An 18979-nucleotide genomic window follows, 5' to 3' on the forward strand; every position below is an offset into this window, starting at 1 on the left:
CGAAAACTGCCCGCATTCCGAGAAGCGGTTATTGGGCGAGTATTTATACGTAGCTTAAGGGTCGACACACGTCAGACTAATTGGCAAATATCCTCGCACATTTCTCGGTGCGTAACCTTCGCAGTTCAATGCCTATTTTATTGCGCCCTCATCTCTTGAGGCGTATCACCGCGCGCAAAGCGAAGTTGTCGATTGCTTTGTTTGCCCAGAGAAGTAGGGCAGTTTACCGAGGCCATCGGTCGAGCGAGATGAATTAGTAACGTGCTTCGTTGTGATTAACGAAGGGCAGTCGCACGTAGTCGCAGGCTGTGCCGCTGCATGGCTGACCCTGCCTTTAGTGAAGGGCCCTGGAAGAAAGCATTGAAGAGGAGGAAAGCGCCGAGTACTTGTGCTAGAGCGAATATTTTGCTGTCAGAAATCTCGGCGTGCCAACCGCGGCGGTAGCTTACACTGACTTTGGCGTCGCGCTGGGAAGCTCGAGGTCGCGGTTTCAATCCCGGCCGCGGCGGCCGCCTTTCTGATGGCGGAAAAGTGCAGAAACGCTCGCGCACTTAGACTTAAATTTGCGCGTTAAAGAACGCCAGGCGGTCAAAATTAATCAGGAGACTCCCGCTATACGGCGTGCCTCATATTCAGATCGTGGTTATGCCACGCGAAGCCCTACATTTGTTTTTCTCTCGGCGTGTCAGTAGGACTTTGTCAGTGGTGGTCTGCATAGATTAAACAATCGTTGCAGTCTTTATGTGTGAATCTCGTAACTACAAACTTGTTAGTCACGCTAAACGAAACGCCCACTTCCCTTTCGTCCTCAACTACGCACAGTGTTAGGCGATTATCTGTGATACAGCCTGTTAAGCCGCTCATCTCTCAAACGTGAAGCATAGGCGGCGTGATGCACTAAGTATACAAGCAAATTCTCGGCTCTCCGGGGTAATTACCGACTAATCTCTACCGACGAAAAATGTGGGAGCATTAACACCATCACCAGAGATGGGGGGTGATGATGTCGGACGCCCTTTTGTCAGGTCTAAATGCCTACGGCAAAAGCCCCGATGTGGCAAGCACCTCTTATACGTTCTTAGACGAGCGCAGGAGATGGTGCCCAGAATTTCGCAACTGAAGAACAGCCCAGTCGTCAAAAGCTCATAGAGGCCATTGCAGTGACCGCGCAGGATTCGCCAAAAACACTCCTTTGGCGGAGTGCTTGTTAATTGCCGGTGCGCGTGTCACTTTTGGTATTCTCTGAAAGCAGGCGACCGGACAAATTACGCAGAAATGTGACGACATTAAGTGGAGGCACTCATGCAGAGAAGAATGGCTAAGAGCGTGGGAACAGAAGATCGAGAGAGAGAGAGAGCCATGGCGGGAAAGAGTGCCAAACGCTTACCTAAAGTTTAACAACTATGCTAACGAGATTAGGCACAGCCAAGTAGGTGGCCGCTTAAGTTCAGTTGTAACCACATTGGTTAAGGGAATTGTGAAAAGGTAGACGAAACCCGGGGCACTACGCTGACCAAAGTAAATTAAAAAAATAACACAAGACGTTTCGGCTCTCACATGGGAGCCTCGTTCACAGGTGAATGTTTCTTCTACCTGTGAACAAGGCACCCGTGTGGAGCTGAAATGTCGTGTTTTCTTTAAAGTTTACTTTGGTCGGGCGTAGTACTCCGGTCTTTGTCGACCATTTCACCATGATCCATCCCGACTAGACGGGCTTCCGTCAAACATAAAATTTCGTTAGGCGAATGTTGACGCGTTCCAGCAGTTGCAACCTCCCCTTTTTACTCTTTATTGAAGTGCATTCAAATACTGTCTGGAACCCATTCCTTTCTGTCTAGGCTGTGATAACTAAGCTGATAGATCAGTAAGACTCCTTACGATGCAACGCTAGTCTGGGCCATGACCACTTTGGGGTCGAATAGTGAGACTCGGTGGGGCGTATTTAGGGGGACAGTTGTCCTAGGCTCTAACTTAGGAGAGAGAGAGAGAGAGAAAGAGAGAAACAACTTCATGTAGTCGCCTGCAGAACGACACCATGACTAAATGGCGCCGTGACGCGGGCCCTGACGTCTTCTCAGCGGGTGGTCTCTACTCAACTCCAGCGCTTGTTACTCCCGCGGTCGGCCGCCCTGAGGGGCAACGTTCCATCGGTTTCGCTCGGCCTTTGTCTTTCAAGAGCCGCCGAGACCTTAGGAAAACTTGGGAAATATAGTAGAAAACTAAGGCGCTGTATACTTGCATGGTTTTCATCAGTGTTCTTCTACAAACTCTGCATCTGACTGTGTAAATATTTTCGCTGCAATTTGTCTCGATGTGTTGTTGCATCCAACCTGCCTCCCGCTTCATCAACGCCGATTATTCTCTTGAAGAGACGTGATCAACTTCAAGGAGATAGAACCAGCTTTACTCAGCCCTTGTAATTGCCATTGTGAACACTCGTTAATCATTCGCTGTTAACAATGTGAATTAAAAGGACAGAGGTAGGATTACGAAGGGAACACGCAGAACTGTCTTAATTTCATTTTCCACGTGGTTTATTCAAGGGTCAGGAACTAAAGCTTAGAAGAAGTATTTTTAAGTAAATTTATCAGTTATTTACGGTAGCTTATTCTATTGCACCTATGTGTACCAAAGAGCACTCCTGTCCCATTCCAGAAAGAAATAAAGGAAAACTGAACCATGCGAACAAGTCTATACGTAATCGAGGAAGCTAAGTCAATCTTATTTTTTTCTTAATTTTTCTGTGGATAAGAAAATAAAAAGAGGTGCAAAGTGCATGTATTCGCCAAGAGTTGTGTCATTCAGTAACGGAAACGGCATAATGTTTTGAAATTTACAAAACGTCCACGATCATTTCTAATCCAAGCGTAGCGCTAAGCTAACGATGCAGGAACTATGCAGCTTTCGATGCATACGTGTCAGATGTTTCGCACGCTCATCTATTGCACAGCTGAGAACTTGCCGTGCAGACGCGAAGGTGCCACAGTTAGATCTCTTTGCGTGTCAGTACACGGAATTTCTTGCCACTAGGCTTCCGCATAGCATAAGAAATATCTTTTAGCTTTTATGTGTGAAGCTTGCAATAGCAGATGAAATGAATAGTTATGCTAAATGAAATGCTCGTCTGCATTCCTTCTTCTAGGCCTTACCTTTTCAGCGGTACCTGTGATACGGCCTCATACAGCCGCAAGATATGTGAAAGCTCTAAGGTGAACGCGCGTTGGAAGGTCAGGTGTTGACGCCCGCAAGAGTTCGGGAAAGAACAGGAAAAATGCATTGAGCTGTGACGCTGCGGCTTTTTCCCTCGCGTACAGCAAGGAATCTATGCGCATTTTGGCGATAGCTTAATTCAATAAGCGCAGCGCTTCAGAATGTCTGGCCACCTCGTTTAGCGAGGTTAGAGCGTCAAATAAGTACCCCATGGTAATAGAAATTGAGTTGGGGTCCGCCACTAGGGTTTCAGTGGAACTTTAAGAGACGCTACAGAGGTACACCAGGTTAGTTTTGCTTCGTAGCACGTTTCTGTAAGACCTAACTTATTTGATGGTGCAAGGCCCTTAATCAACAAAATAAGAAGTGCTTTCTTTAAATCTCACGCCGGAACGGTTGGGCCAGTGCGTTCGAAGTATCTTCGCATGTTTGAGGCTGTTCTTGTCCAGAAAAAAAAAAAAAAATTCTCAAAGCTCATGTCGTTGAGCGATTCGTCCCTTCATAATGATATTTCTCGTATCTTTTCTTATCAATAAACAGTTAACTTGTCTCACTCACACGCTATCTAGCTATCATGACGTGAGGAGCTAGAGCAAAAATAAACCCGTTGTCTCGCATCTGCATCTTTTCTAGCTTTATCAAGCGTTATCAAGCGCGATAGTTGTGACGTTTCCGGTATTCCGGAAGTGTAATTTACCACTAATCTCAAAAATTCTCGCTAGTGTCTCTTTAGAATGGACCAGTGAGGCCAACTTAACGACCCGCAAGCTGCTAGCACAGTCCGTCGGCTTTTGTTGATGTGGCGTGCACTACAAGAAGGGATCGTCGTGACGTGACGGGAAGTGCTTGCGGGTTCATGTCAACAGCTACCGGTGTCGACTGCTGCCACTTCATCGCGCGGTCGCGTCCTCGCGTGGCCTTTGAACCAACGCTACGCATGCTTCGGTCGCCCTTACTTCGATAGAGGCTGCCTCGTATCTTCAGCCCGACTGCGGTGCCGTTGGTGAGCGAGCCGTTCTCGCGCAGCACCTGGGTTGCGGCCCGGGCCCACAGCATCACGGCGTCGTACGTCAGGCCTGCGTATATCGGGACCTGCCAGTGGTAAAGAAGCGAAGGCGAAATTAGTGAAGCGAACATCCAAGCAAGCTATCGCTCGCATCATTGTCGGCACGCCTCCCTGGTTCGGAGAGCACTGCGGAAGGAAAAAAAAGGCCTTACGACTGAAGATTCAGTAATGGCTACACCGAACCCACTCTTATAGTTGAATTAAGGAGGCGCCAAGACAGCGGAGCTGTAAGCTTATACGCCGCTATTGGCATAAAGCGCATAGTAGTTACGCATGACAAAAGTGCGACAACGATAAAATGGAATCTGAAAATAACTTGCTTTCAGATGTGTTTAAATAAATTGTCGAGATCTTTCAACACAAGCTTCTGCTTATCTTACGCATTTGTCCCTGCCATTGCTCACGCATTTTATTTCTCTTCACGACGGCTGTCCTGCTATAATATATATATATATATATATATGAATCATTCCAAATTTTCCTTGGGCTCTTTCGAATTGCACAGCCGTAGTCTAAGTAGAATGAATTCCATGACAGGTACCGCGCAGTTGAGTGATTTCGCGAGTGAGAATCCTGACATAGAGCAACGTCGCCCAGACCTCTGAGTGAAACAGAACCGTAATCGATCGCAGAAGCAAGCAGGTTGCGAGGCGCACCAAGGGTCCCCTGCCCTCGAGAGATTTCTTTTTTTCATATGTCTGCTGTCGGCAGCACTGCCTTCGTTTCGGGCACGGTGACGCAAAAGGTATTACCATTACTCAAACGCTCCGGTAAGTTGGTGCCACCTCTCTGCACAAAATTGCAATATGTCTGTGGTTTGCAGTGCCGTGAGAACAGTGCAGAAGAACTGGCACACGAAGAAAATCGCGTAATGCAATATGAAACGGGCAGTTGTTACACGAAAACTACCGTCGTCCGAAGACGCCCCCATGCTACCAGGGTTTCGTCATTGCACGCTAGTGGGATGTCCACAACTGCGACAAACGCGATATCAATGGCGCCACGAAAACATCGAATGGCGCAGGAAGCACATTAGGCAGAGTCGGCTCCGTCGACTTTGGCAAAGCGGTGGGTGCTGCTACACGGAGTGCGCCGACTGCTCTGCTCTAGTTCTGCTCTCGACCTGCCATTCGATCTCTCACTTGGACGTATACTAAAAGGGTTGCTGCACAGACAGCACGAAACTTAGCGCCGGAAGTGCTTTGGGTGTGCCATTAGAATTTGCCAAGAGAAACCGCGACTGGATATACTGCTGTTGCAGGGCTAAGGCGAAGGAATTGCCGCCGAAGCATTAGTAGCCCATTACGGCGTTTACCATTTCCTGTCACTTATAACGAACCAGTTCCAAGTCATTCTGAATTGCCGTTGCATCTATAGGAGTCAGATTACGGCCGTGTGGAGCGAAAAGAACGGAGAAACTATTACTCTTGCATTGTGATTGATTTGCCAAAACATACATTAAAGTTCTCACCAGCGTACTACAAGCCCAGAACCCCGAAGCTGCACTGAGGCGAAGACATGGCGGCTATGAGCTGCCGATTGACGGACAACTAGTCGCAACGAAAAATATTCTTTTCCAAAAAAATGATACAAGAAAGACGTACAGACAGATAAGTTTAAACAGTGCTTGCCTTGAACTTGAGCTCGGTGTGCATCGGTATGCAGAGTGGCTGCGTGCCGGCGTAGCTGAGCACGGCCTCCGAGAAGCGGCCGTAGTGTTCATCAGAGGGCACGCGGGGCGACAGCAGAAGCACGGCTCGGAACGGGAACGGCCGCACGATGGACGAGTCCTCCCAGTCTGCGTTGATTGCGCGCGAGCATTGGCTGAGCAGAGAGACCGCGCGGAGTCTACGCGCAAGTTCGCCCACATGTCCAACTAAACTGAAACGATCCATACGACATGCGTCCTCTAACTTATGGCTAGAATTGCGTTTTTTGCAATCTTTGAATACTAACACAAAAGCGAATATAGCCAGGGATGGGAGAAAGGAAATTGAAGACGCGACACGGTTTGTGTTCACCTGTCGTTCTTTTTTGTTGGTGATGCGCGTGCTTCGCTAGTATCACAAGCTGGCGTACGAGTAAGTCCTCATTGCAGAAATTTGGTGTTGCTGGCACGAATAATCTCGGCACATTTTGTTTCCGCCCATCAGATATTTACGTTTTCGGACTACAATGTGTGTTGTGCGTGTTGGTAAACGTACTTGCCAGCATTTAGAGCGCGCAGACTAGGGGCAAAAGGAAGGCGTAGGCACCACGGTGGACTCTCGCTCCTGCCTTCCAGCGTTAAAATGGCTTCCAATAACGGTTCCGATTGTGCACACGAGGTGTTTTAAGCAGGAGAAACGGAAAACGCGCCATTTGAAATCAGCTTAGGGCAGGTGGAACTTAAAGGGACACTAAAGGGAAAAATGATTTCTTCCGCATCAGTAAATTACCGTTCTACGAGGAGACTTTTCAACACGTTCTTTGTGACTGTCCTCGATATAATTTACAGAGACAATCACTCGCAACCGCGATAGCGCGCTTTGACCAAAGACCTCTCACAGAGGAACTTATTTTAAAATACCGCCATCATAAGCCTTCGCAGCAGAGCGCGACGAGTGCACTGTTGCGGTTCTTGAGGGCGACAGGCGGCTGTAGCCTGAACAGGTGTTGACAGTGCTTCAAGTGTCACTGTGCTGTGCGATGACAGTATTCAGTGACAGTGACCGACTGTGATTGTGTGTCTATTCTCCTTCCTTTCCATATCTCTACTTTGTTACCACTTTACCTCCCCCTCCCCTCTCTCCCCAGCGTAGGGTAGCCAACCGGATCTTTTTCTCTGGTTAACCTCCCTGCCTTTCCCCTTTCCTCTCTCTCTCTACAACACCGAAAACACCACTCTTACAACGATTAGACGTTTGGTAAGCCAGAAAAAGCGCAAGAACGAAATACAGGTGGCGACGCCTACTTAAGTTCTCGCACCTGGGGGCTGTGACGTCTTGGATTTTGATGACATCTTCCAGGGCCTGCTAATTATATATAGCGTACAGATTGACTACATTGTGTTCTAAAGGAACCAAATATTAAACATGGCAAGTTTCGGGAACCTTTACTCAGCCAACGCGACCCAAATGCGAAAACATACTTTGGAATCCTTGACGTCACGCTGACGTACCGGCGCTTGGGTTTCGGCGCGAAATTCAAATACTGATACTTGGACCTTCATTTTCTCATCTAATAATCAAAGTATTCTTTTTAAATACCTGCCTGCAGGGTTCTCAAACGATGCTTCATTAGCCTAACTGATTTATTTTTTCGCTTTAGTGTCCCTTTAATAGTTTTTGTTCTCTGCATGGCTGGATTAATGTCTTTATTACATATGACAAATAATTTTCTGCCGAATACCAATGCAAGCAACGTGGTGTCTTGAGAACATTGGCTTGTTTCAGAACGCCGGATGGATATAACCGGTAAATTCAAAGTGCGGCTCCGGAGGCGACACCTTGTAGAATCTCCAGAGACGGTCTAAGTACGAAACGAACACTCCCACAGCGATAAAGCTCTGTGTGCCACCCACATCGCCAGCTGCTTGATTGCACCAATCTAGCACTGCGCATCGTCGACGCGACGCTTTCTGGGTATTGTAGGGGTTGAGGGACGGACTTCGGGATGAAAACAAACTTGGGGGATTTATTTTACATTATATACAGAGAGGTGAGAGACAAGTAACAGTTGTACAGTCATTACGGGCCGGCAGCAACTCGGACGCTGCGGCCCGCGGCAGGAAGTTCGAGAGAGACGAATCAGGGAATGCTCTGGTCTCTCTGGAATGCTTCTTTTAAACCCTTCGAGGACTGGAAGTCGCGTCATGTTCGGCCAATGGGAGAGCCCGCTCCGATGACGCCACCTTCGACCAATGGTATGCACCCGTGCGGTGATGTCACACCCGGCGGCTCCCCGCGGTCTTGCCTTGCTGTGGTGCAATGCGCTTCTTCAAAGGCGGAGAAGGGGGACGATTGGGCCCCATTGTCCGAGGGCTCACCTGCTCCCGGTGGTACGGCCCCGCTGTGGTGGCAAATGCCTTCTTCAAAGGCGAAGAAGAGGGACGCTTGGGCCTTCCCGGTACATCGCAGCCGTCTTGTTTCGGGACCCACTTTTCTTGCAACAATGCCGGGCTACCCCTTCGTTTTCTGGAAAACTCAAGCATTGAATAGCTACCGGCGGCGTACGAACTTGTTGGCACGTGAACTTATTGGCTCGAGCGATCCTCTGGAATGTGTCATCCGTGTTTCTGCATCCCTTACTTAGAAGTGGCGTGATTCGAAGTGGTCCGGGGGAACTCGAAGTAGGCGCAGGAAACAGCTCCATATCTAACAGTATACGCGGACAGCCTGCATATGCGTAGCTGGCGATGCTTTACTTGATTATTAATGTTCTCGTTATCGTATTGCTATAGCAATGATACGGACGTTATACGGACCACTGGTGCCGCTGTCGGCGCCGTAGTGCTGTCCTGCTATCAATGAGGCATGCGAGCATTGCCCGATCGTGAAAGGCCTCAAGGCTTCTAATGATGTGCAGTGCGTCTGGGGCTGCAAAGGCGAAGAAAGCCTAGTGGACCGTCACGTTACGTTGAACACGCTCTGCCGTAACCATGGCAGCGTTCAGATTTTCGTCGCTAGGCAACAACAAGGGTTGTGCGCACGCACTCGCATTAGTGTTCCCGCTGAACAGCTGGGCACGTGACACACCGTAGCGCATACACTCATCTGAGCGTTACGCACAGTAAGCGTCCGGATAAATCTACGCAATCGTTACCCTGAGCGCTCACAAATGCCGGCAGTTTTCTTTCGATACCATCTCCTGCGCCATCGAGGTGCGCCAACCTGCAACGCGTCGGGTGACGCTTCTCGTCAAGCCAGCGTCGTTGGACGCTTTCAGGACAAGGCTGAACCTGGCTATTGCTTTCTATGCATCGGGTATTGGGGAAAACGAGAATTGGTCTACCCGGCATGTCTTGCATTTGAGACGTTCATTAACCTTGGTTGAGGCTTTCATTCGCTTCAAGCAGTAAATCCTCGTCTTCATACGTGGTAGCTCGAGCCTTGAAACAAGTTTGCACTAATTGGAGATCACATAAGCACAAAAGCATCGAAACGTTTTTTACCGTAGTGATGCCGTAAAACAAAAGCTTCAGCACTATTTCAAAACGCATAAAGCGGCAAACATAAAACCCACAACCAATTGTGACCCTTTGGCCTGTGCTTTGCTCGACAAAGCTGGCATATTGAGACGACTGAAGCGCGTTCACAAACGCCTGAACACATCAGAATTTTTATAGACAACCTCGGTGATTGGCCCTGATGCCATTGGGGAAACAGAAACCTCAGGGCGCATATTCGCATCGATCGACAGAGGTCACGCGGCCGACGACGAGTGGCGACCTATGAGCGATGCACGGTGACCGATGTCCGCACAGTAAAGCGCTGCCTGCCCGTCGCCACATCGAAATGTCTCGCCATTGATGCTGTTCTCATCTGCTCGAGCCGCCATTGCCGCGTAAAATAAGCGTAAACGTATATAACGAAATGCTGTACCGGCGCCACTGATCGGTTTAGTAGGTTTGCGCCCGAACTCGCGCGACTGGAAACTCGACCAAAGCTCGACTTCCCTGAAACAGTCGCCTTTCGACCAATGCGACCATTTGCCACCGGTCGTCTTGCAACCAGTTTGGTCGCGACACCTCTGCGATGCTTAGGGTTTCAGTTTCAATTTCCTAGTTTCAAGCTGCAGTGTTAGCTAACCTAGTTAATTAAGCATCGTTTCGAGACAGCACTCCACGAATCTGCCGGGAGAAAGCGCCGTACCAACGGCAAATATTTAAACGCGGGCCGCGTTAGGTAATGCCATAGAGCTTCTCACTATATCACCTAGAGTGAAATCTGGCGCTGCTGCGTTGTGGTGTGCATGGGAATGCCGGTATATTGTGACTTCCGATTGGCATCGTTCTCGGAGAGCCAGGACACCTTGAAGACGCGCATGCGCCGTTCCATCTGTCACAATGAATAATTTTCTACTAAAACAGCACGTAAAAAGCTATTTTAGCTTTATTATTACGCAAAAAAGGTATTTTGTTTAACTATACGAACTTGTAATTGCATGTATAATTATATGATACGTAAAAAGTATCAGCGTACCGCTGAAGTTGGAGGACCGACGACAAGATTCGCGCTCGCTTTGAAACAGTTTGTCGTCTGTTCTTGCTTTTCTTCGCTTCGTCATGCATTGTAAGCGAGTAAAAATGGAAGATGCGCGAACGGAGACATTTTATGAAAATTTTACTTTAAGAACACGTTATTTGTGTAGCCATATCCACGCTTTAGACGAAGCTTCTTACAACACCAGCCAACACAAGCTTCGCAGACACATATACCGTCATTCCCATGACGACACAGCGCCCCATAGGAAACCCCCATAGACGGTGGCGCCTGATTTCCCTCTGGGTGTCATAGTGAGAGACTGCATGGGTGATACCGCCCGAGATAGCAGCAGCCGGAGGGCTTTGTGAACTAGAAAAAGCGTTGCGAATGCGACGGTCGACATCCACGCGCGACTTGCACAACTCGGTCTGATTACTTCAGTTGTTCCTGCAGTGCTCAACAGCCTCAGATTCTGCGGTCACCTTTAGTATGGTTAAAGGAAATCAAATAGCCGTATTTTTTTACCCTATTATTCCGAGCCAGTAATCACAATCCAGCGAGGTGGCTCATTATCGGCAAGGAAGTGTGCAAAAGAAAGAAAAAAAAAGATGTCGGATTGTAGAACTAGGGAGCACGAGTACTGGGAGAGTGCGGGTAGACGATCTGGGGTTTAAGCTCGATGCAGTGTGACTCTGTCGCTCGATGCGCTGCGGAGCCGGAGGTGTCCAGTTTCATTCCAAACCGCGGCAACCGAATTGCGATTTGGGCATGGTTCAAAGAACATTCGTACATCTTTGATTTTGGGGCAAGATGGGTGCTGACACGACATTTCCGACTAATCATTTCTCGCGTTTAATGAAGGTTCTGGACCTGAAATACTTACGGAAAATAGTTACAAGCCTGGAAGCGCCGGTAATATTTTAATATTATGCGATTTCTGCAGGATGAAAAAAAAAATTATGGCGTTTTACGTGCCTAAACCCCGATCTGATTACGAGGCACGCAGTAGTGGGGGACTCCGTATTAAATTTGACCATCTGGCGTACTTTAACGTGCACCCAAATCTAAGCAAACGGATGTTTTTGCATTTCAACCCCATCGAAATGTGGCCGCCGTGGCCGGGATTCGACCCCGCGACCTCATGCGGAGCAGCCCAACACCATAGCTACTAAGCAACCACGGCGGGTTTCTACAGGATGTCTTGGTTTCATTTCCCAGGTAGATACCCTGTCGTGTCGTTACAACATAGTACGTGGAAGCAGGATATTACGAATTTTTCTACACTTGATCCGGCTCGCTCGGTCCTACATCGGCCCTCACAACGAGTAGGCGCATACGAGGCGACCGACGGAGCCGCAGCGAATGTTGAAAAGTTGCGATCTATTTGATCTCATATGACCACATACTGTGTCGGGACGTCGGGACACAGTATCATCCTAGGAAATAAAACCGAAACTGGCTTTTGAAAAGCTATTATATTGCATTCTTTATGGCTGCTTCTCACTACTTTTTTTTTCTAGGGTTTAGAGGTCTAGGACCTTCATTCAAATAAAAAAAGAAATAGTCTGAAAAAACATACCCGTACTCCTTAAAAATAGAGAGAAAAAAAGGAAAGTGAAAATTTTTCTGAATACTTCCTTTACGGCATCTCTCAAATCCCGCTGGACAGTTTCGAGACGGCAAACCACATATATTTGTTTTTAAAATGGATGACATAATAAATTTCCTTCCCCGCACTACAGTAGTGCAGTGATGTAAGGCACCCTCTAAAGCTTGTGGGAGTAGTCTCTAGCGCGGGGGCTAGGGCGTTAGATCACAGGCACCGACGCTTGGGTGCGACTTGATCAACATAAAACTACAAATGAGGAAATATTTCATCACAATACCAATGCGCAGATGACCGTTCCGTGCGGCGTTGAATAAAACAGAGATAGTGAGCTCGTTCATTCCTTAACTAGAAAAAATCCTGGGTATAACCTCGGGATTAAAATTTCATGGCCTCACTCATGTCTACCCAATGTATGGCTGCGCAAGGTCAGAGAGAGAGAGAGAGAGAGAGAAATGAGACATGGAAGGTTATTCAGAAGACAAATATCCAGTTTTCTGCCCGGCATTTGGAAAGGAGGAAGGGGGGGACAGAAACCTGAAACAGAAAACATACGCAGAGGGACTGAGTGAGAAATAAAGAAATGTAAAAGACGTACAAAGACCCAAGCATGAAAAAAACAACAGCGCTTCTGACCTTTTGCTGACTCTCGGTAGGCTGGTACTAACATCTATACGTCCCTCACTCTAAATGTCCAAAAAGCCAGTTCGTATTGTCGAAGTATTGGCGCTATCTCATGGCACGAGTTTCACTCAATATGTCATCTGGACAAATTATGACGACAGCTAATTCAAAACTGTCTAGGTAAACGATGCACCAGGTGGCACCAGTGATCCCTGTTTGCCATCTAATTTTCAAGAGCAGCCGCGCATCTCAGACAAAGATTATTTATGGCTGTCCAGCGACTCCTTATCCGAATGCGGAAGTCGTAATGGTAGGAATACCGCGAATCAGCAGAGCTCATAGAAGACAATTCCGCAGGGGTTAATCGGCAAGCCTATCTTACCCCCTTAGTGAAAAAAGTATAAGCGCCGTCATGTGCACTAACTTATATAGCCCGGCATTCCTGAAGGAATTTAGTTCCTGTGATTGTATCTACGTTCTACATTTTAAGACGCTTAATCAAGACGTAAAAGTTGTAAGTATGATGTCGGTTCGTAGACACATTTAAAACACATAGACTTATTAATGGGATAGCGCTTGACTTTTAACGCCGTGATTTATTTTGTTATCTTTATTATATTTGGCCAACCCTTACCTACACCAATGGGCATGTTTCACTGTGACAGAAGGGGTATATAAGCTTTAGGCTTATTTATTTATGAGTGAAAGTATTCCCTCGATTAAGCCTTCCTCCACCATGCGGGCTTCCACACAACCGATCTGCCATTTACACGTGTGTCGCACTTCTCTCATCATGCACCTTTCCTCACAATTCCCCAACGAATATCGATATAGGGACCTACGTTGCTGTCCTAACCGATAGGGCGCGCATCTGTCCAGCCTACGACACTGCACATCATATTGACCGCTTATAAAAACGAGCACGGGGGAAGAGAACACAAGACGACGACACGGGCGGTAACTTTAAACTGATTTATTCACGGCAACACGTGGCAATATATAGACAAATATAAATGCGCAGAACGTAGCAACAAGAACACTTATCAGCCTAGTGGGGCGACCCCTTATAAAAAAAGTCTATCTACGATTGACACAGCCTAATGGAAGTGTAACTAACGCAGTCTTGCCCTTTGTTTTTTATATGATATGCCTACGTCAGTTCGCGTGCAGTCTGGTCCTGGCTCCCCAGAATCTTTATCTCCTTGAACCATGTTTTACAGGGGCAGGCATTGCAGTGCGCAGGCAAATGCGGCAATTCATCTTTAATTAACTATTGTTCACGTTTCCTGGCTCGATCATTCAGATACCGTCCAGTCTGCCCTATGTAAAACTTTCCACATGCCAGGGGTATATTATGTACAACGGCACTGCATTTGGCATACGACCTGGCATGCTTCTTGCCACAACCTGGCCTTCCTTTAGGATCACCGGAGGTGCGAGGGCAGAGCCGCGCCAGCTTAAAGGGGGCTGAGAAGACAAGGGGGACTCCAAACCTTCCTGCCACCTTCATAAGTTGCTGCGTTCTGCGCATGTTATATTCGTCTGTATATTGCCACGTGTGGTCGTGAATAAATCAGTTGAAAGTTACCGCCCGTGTCGTCGCCTTGTGTTCTCTTCCACTGTCCTTGTCTTTATTAGTGGTCAATGTGATATGCACTAAACACCAACTGGGCCAAACTGAAGTTCTTCTGAAGCCTAAGACACGTCCTTCGACTATAGGACTTCACTACAGCAATAAAATACCTCTAGGGTTGACGATTAGGCGAGTTGGTATTGCATTCTAGAACTGGTACAGCGCAACATACAAAGGAAGAAACAAGCCGAGCCGGCCAGAGAAAGGAACAGCGCGTTGTTTCTTTATCTGGCCGGCTCGGCTTGTTTCTTGCTTTGTATGTTGCACTGTACCAGTTCTAGAATAAAATGTCGCCTTCGTTCTGGCGACATTGATGCGTTCACGTTTAACACTGCGCGTTTTTGGCATGGATTCTAAATGGCGTAGTGCGTAAACACGATTATTCCGCGACACCAAAGCGGGGAAGTGTGCGATGAACGAACATTACGCGAGAACATACGTTGCATTGGATTAGGACGAATACAACTGTACGCATCAAATTGAGCTCTATACGTTTTATTCGGCGCCTCAGAAACGGTTCCCTTGACCTCAATTACAAAATGTTTGTTGGATCTGCGATCTCTTTTCTTCCCAAGTGAGCACGTTTATTAGAGTTGCTTTTACCCAGCGAAAGCGTGAGTTTCATTCCGGTAATACTTCTATTCCAAAGCTAAGAGCATTTGAAGGGCCGTCTTCAACCGCCTTAAACATCTGAAGGGCCAGGGGCAGCTGAGAAGGTCCAACGACCCTATCGTCTGTCAAATCGCTTAAATCATACCTCATGTTACATACCTTTGACGAGCTGCGCTAAGGCGTAGTTTGTGCAGCGGTGTCCTTGAACTCAGGCTGGACGCGAAAATAGCAAGATATCTACACTGTACGTTCCGTTATTGGCGCTTTACTAGTAACTTCTAGATTCTGGCCGAGTCTTAAACGAAGAATATTCATTCCTGGTAATTTGGGCGCCGACTACGATCGGGTTGTGTGGCCCTTACTTCTCTTTTTTCTATATGAGACCGTGTTTGCACGGCTGCCCTTTCTGTATCATAATTTTCTACCAACTTGCTTCACTTTCACTCGTTCAAAGAACACTAAGCGATTAACCAGGTCGCAGTGTGGCGGAAGCTTAACTATGTGCATATCAAACGCCGAAAGGCTTAGGAAGAAGGCGAATTGGAATGTTATAAGTTTACGCACCTATCACACAGATTATATTTAAGTCTGCAAGTTAATGATGGCTCAGGGATTTCCGAGACCCCTTTAATGTGTGATAGCAGAAGAGAGCCCGGCACAGCTTACAAGTCGTACGTGAACAAGCTTTCCTCTCTCGCCGAAATGATGATTATTTCTAAACCAAACTAAATAACCTCGAAGACAAGTCGTCGAAAGCCGAGGTGCAGAAGATCGGCTTCAACGTTGAAGCTTTGTTTCGTCTGTGCTGACAGTGCGAAAATTAGATACTAAATTATTGTGCAATCAACCCGTGAGCCGAGCCTGCAGCGCTAGCGCATTAGTTGCGTGTCATAGCATTGCTGATCACCCGCCGTGGTTGCTCAGTGGCTGTGGTGTGGGGCTGCTGAGCACAAGGTCGCGGGATCGAATCCCGGCCACGGCGGCCGCATTTCGATGGGGGCGAAATGCGAAAACACCCGTGTACCTAGATTTATGTGCACGTTAAAGAACCACAGGGGGTCAAAATTTCCGGAGTCCCTCACTACGGCGTGCCTCATAATCGAAAAGTGGTTTTGGCCCGTAAAACCCCATAATTTAAGCATTACTGATCACGTGATCTTGTATGGGCAACCGAGCATTTACGCAACTACCGGGCGTCTCTCTTTCCGTCAATTTCGTTGTCCAAATTCACCAGAAATGCATTTGCGGCCAAGTTATTCGTAAGATCATTTTGCATCCAATCCTGATTCTGAACATATAATTAGCGAAGACGACCAAAAAATGGCCATTGGCACTTACCTCAGAAAAGGTTCCTAATTTGGCCTCTCACTCTTCATGTGCTGGCTTCATGCCTAATAGATTGACGCTATTGCCTTACACTTCGCACAATTTTTTGTTATTTTTCCTATTTACCAATGCTCACACCATAGGAAAGCAATTTCAGTCGCTTTCACCCGAGTGTTAAATTTACTCCTCACCACTTTCCTAGCAAAATCAACTTCATCGACACGGCGGTCTACATAGAAAACGGAAAACTGAGAACGACACTTTGCCGGAAGCCTGCGGATAGCCAGCAATATTTAGACTGCAACAGTCATCTCCCGCAACACTGCAAGCAATGAATTTTTGTCGGACAAGCGAAACGAATAAGAAGAATCTGCAGCGAAGTCAACGATCATATCCACCACCTAAATGACCTTAACCTTAAAACAACGCTAGCAGAAAGAAACTACCCAGAAGTTGCTCTCGACAGAGCTTATGATGTCACGTCAAGACTGGAGAGACAGTCGGAATTAGCTAAGAAACAGCATACACCAGAATCTGACCGACTGCCAGTCTTTATAACAAACTATTCTAATGATCCCCCAAACATAAACAAGACTCTGCGGAAATAATACCCAATATTATCAAGTAATGAGGATCTGAGAAAAGCGCTTCTGGATGTAGGAAGGGTTATCTATCGCCGCAACAGAAACCTTAAAGATATGTAAGTGCATGCAAAAGTCAGCCAACATCATTCCCCCGTAATAAAAGCATCTTGTCGCCCAAGATGAAAAACCTGCGCGCACCTTCAAGCTGAAATTAAAACTAGAAGCAACGCAAATAGTTATACACACGAAGTGAAAACTAGCTTTACTTGTACAATCTCAGATGTGTTTTATATGCTTGAATGTTCTTTCAGCAAGAAACAATGTGTCGGTGAAACAGGACAATCGATGAACGTCTGATTCAACGGACATCTCGCGGACACAGCAAAAAAGCTTCCCGAAACCGTCGCCAAGCATTTCAACCAATCAGGTTATAACTTTGATGAAGTTAAACTCTACATCTTACAGTCAAATTTTCGTTCTGAACGAGAAAGAAAATACAGCGAATCATACCATATCCATAAGTTCAAGACATTGCAACCAATAGGCATGAACATTTCAAAGGGAGCTTTAGAATCTATTCGCTATACTAAATTTCAAGCTATAGGCAACAACGCTTAGTTCGGTTGCTTAGAGATTTTTCCCCCTGCGTTTCCTTCCTGTTTTTTCTTTTATTTACATATTTATTCCATTTCAGTACCTTTAAATTTTTTTCACGAGCACCGTTTTCTGCCGCTCCTTTTATTATCTCTTTCAGAGACACGATAGCCCACGACCTCCAGCGAAGCAAGTAATAATGGGGTGCTGTGCACTGTGCACACGGCCGCATCACCGGCCTTGTGCACAGCACTCCTTTCCTCTCAATTCTACATCCGCGCTGCTAACGCACCTTCGCTCTTGCCGTACCGACCCGTCTTACCCCCTCTCCGCTTTAGAAGAACCCTACCTATGTATACTGCGGCGAGGAAAGCATAAGTCGCCTTGAAAAAGACAAGTCCACTTGTCGAAACGTTGGTTGCCGCTTTTACCTTGTTCTCGTTTTGCCCACCAATACCGCCTGTGTCTTGCAAAATTACACCAACTGCTTCAGAGGATATAATCCGGGAATCGCTACTACGTACTCCCACAAATGGAAACGGTGTCGGGACCTGACTGGAGCACCGTTCCATGGACCGCCAGTGCAGACATGATGGCATGGCAGCGTATCCGAGAATATCAACAGGCTCCCCGGGGAGCATCCCTTAGGAATAGAGGAAGCGCCGGCTCCGTCGTAATAGCTTTCGTTCGGGGATCATACTAAGTCGTGGGCCGCTTCCTGGACTCCGGGGATATAAAGAAAGAGGTTTTACGTTAAGCGCAAGATACTGACTATATTGCATTGCTTACGGTTCAACGTAAACTTAACGCTCTTCTGGGACATTTTCCTCAAGGAGGAAACTCGCCCACGGAGTTGAGAGCTAACTTTAGTTTCTGCCTTATTCTGTTGCAAATAGTGGTAGTAATTTTATTCACAACTTTTTGTTTTCATACTTGAACATTCGATATATTGTAGTAAGCGACAAAAAAAAAAAACAGTTAATAAAAGTGCGAGATTACTGTGATTAGGAAGTAAAAAAAGACCAAATGTCAGAACCCGACCTTTAAGTTTATTGATGCGTCGAATGTATCCACTAGGACCATATAGTCGAAGCAAAGGCGCTGTGCCCGTTAGCCCTCCGATACGATGCCAGCAGAGGAAATTGGCGAGAAATTCGAAGCTATCTTCGGGAAATGAAGGCATTTCAATGCCGCCTTTGCAGGAAGGAGCAGCCTAGGTTCTCTAACGCTTTATCATCGTCGAGTGGCAATCATGGCCCCGAGTCACTTGTACTTGCCGTCAGATGATAGCAATCTCCCCTTACCATCGGTAGACGAGCGCTCTGGGACTGGTTACGAGAGACCCCGCGATAGGTAGCCTAAGCATAATCGTGAACATGACCGTGGCTTGCTGGCTCACTTCGAAAGATAAAGAAAAAAAAAAGGAATCTGGCCGCAGATATTTTGCCCTGATGGGATCACACACATCCACAAGAGTTTCCGGAAGCTCGACGCATTTGACGAGCGTGAATGCTAAAAAAAAAGACAAAAAAACCAACC

The 18979-nt window shown here is 47.1% G+C and overlaps 1 protein-coding gene across 1 annotated transcript in view; it reads right to left on the minus strand.

Moving 5' to 3' along the window:
- The window catches only part of LOC126526361 (guanylate cyclase 32E-like), a 180494-nt gene that overhangs the window by 82393 nt on the left and 79122 nt on the right, over positions 1-18979 (minus strand). Inside the window, exons 6-7 of the mRNA XM_050174257.3 lie at positions 5908-6074; positions 4167-4302 (exon numbers count right to left, since the gene is read on the minus strand). Of these exons, the coding sequence (XP_050030214.2) occupies positions 4167-4302; positions 5908-6074 (303 nt within the window). The remainder of the gene's footprint in view (positions 1-4166; positions 4303-5907; positions 6075-18979) is intronic.

Source organism: Dermacentor andersoni, chromosome 8 (genome assembly GCF_023375885.2).
Source record: "Dermacentor andersoni chromosome 8, qqDerAnde1_hic_scaffold, whole genome shotgun sequence".
Classification (NCBI taxonomy): Eukaryota; Metazoa; Arthropoda; class Arachnida; order Ixodida; family Ixodidae; genus Dermacentor; species Dermacentor andersoni.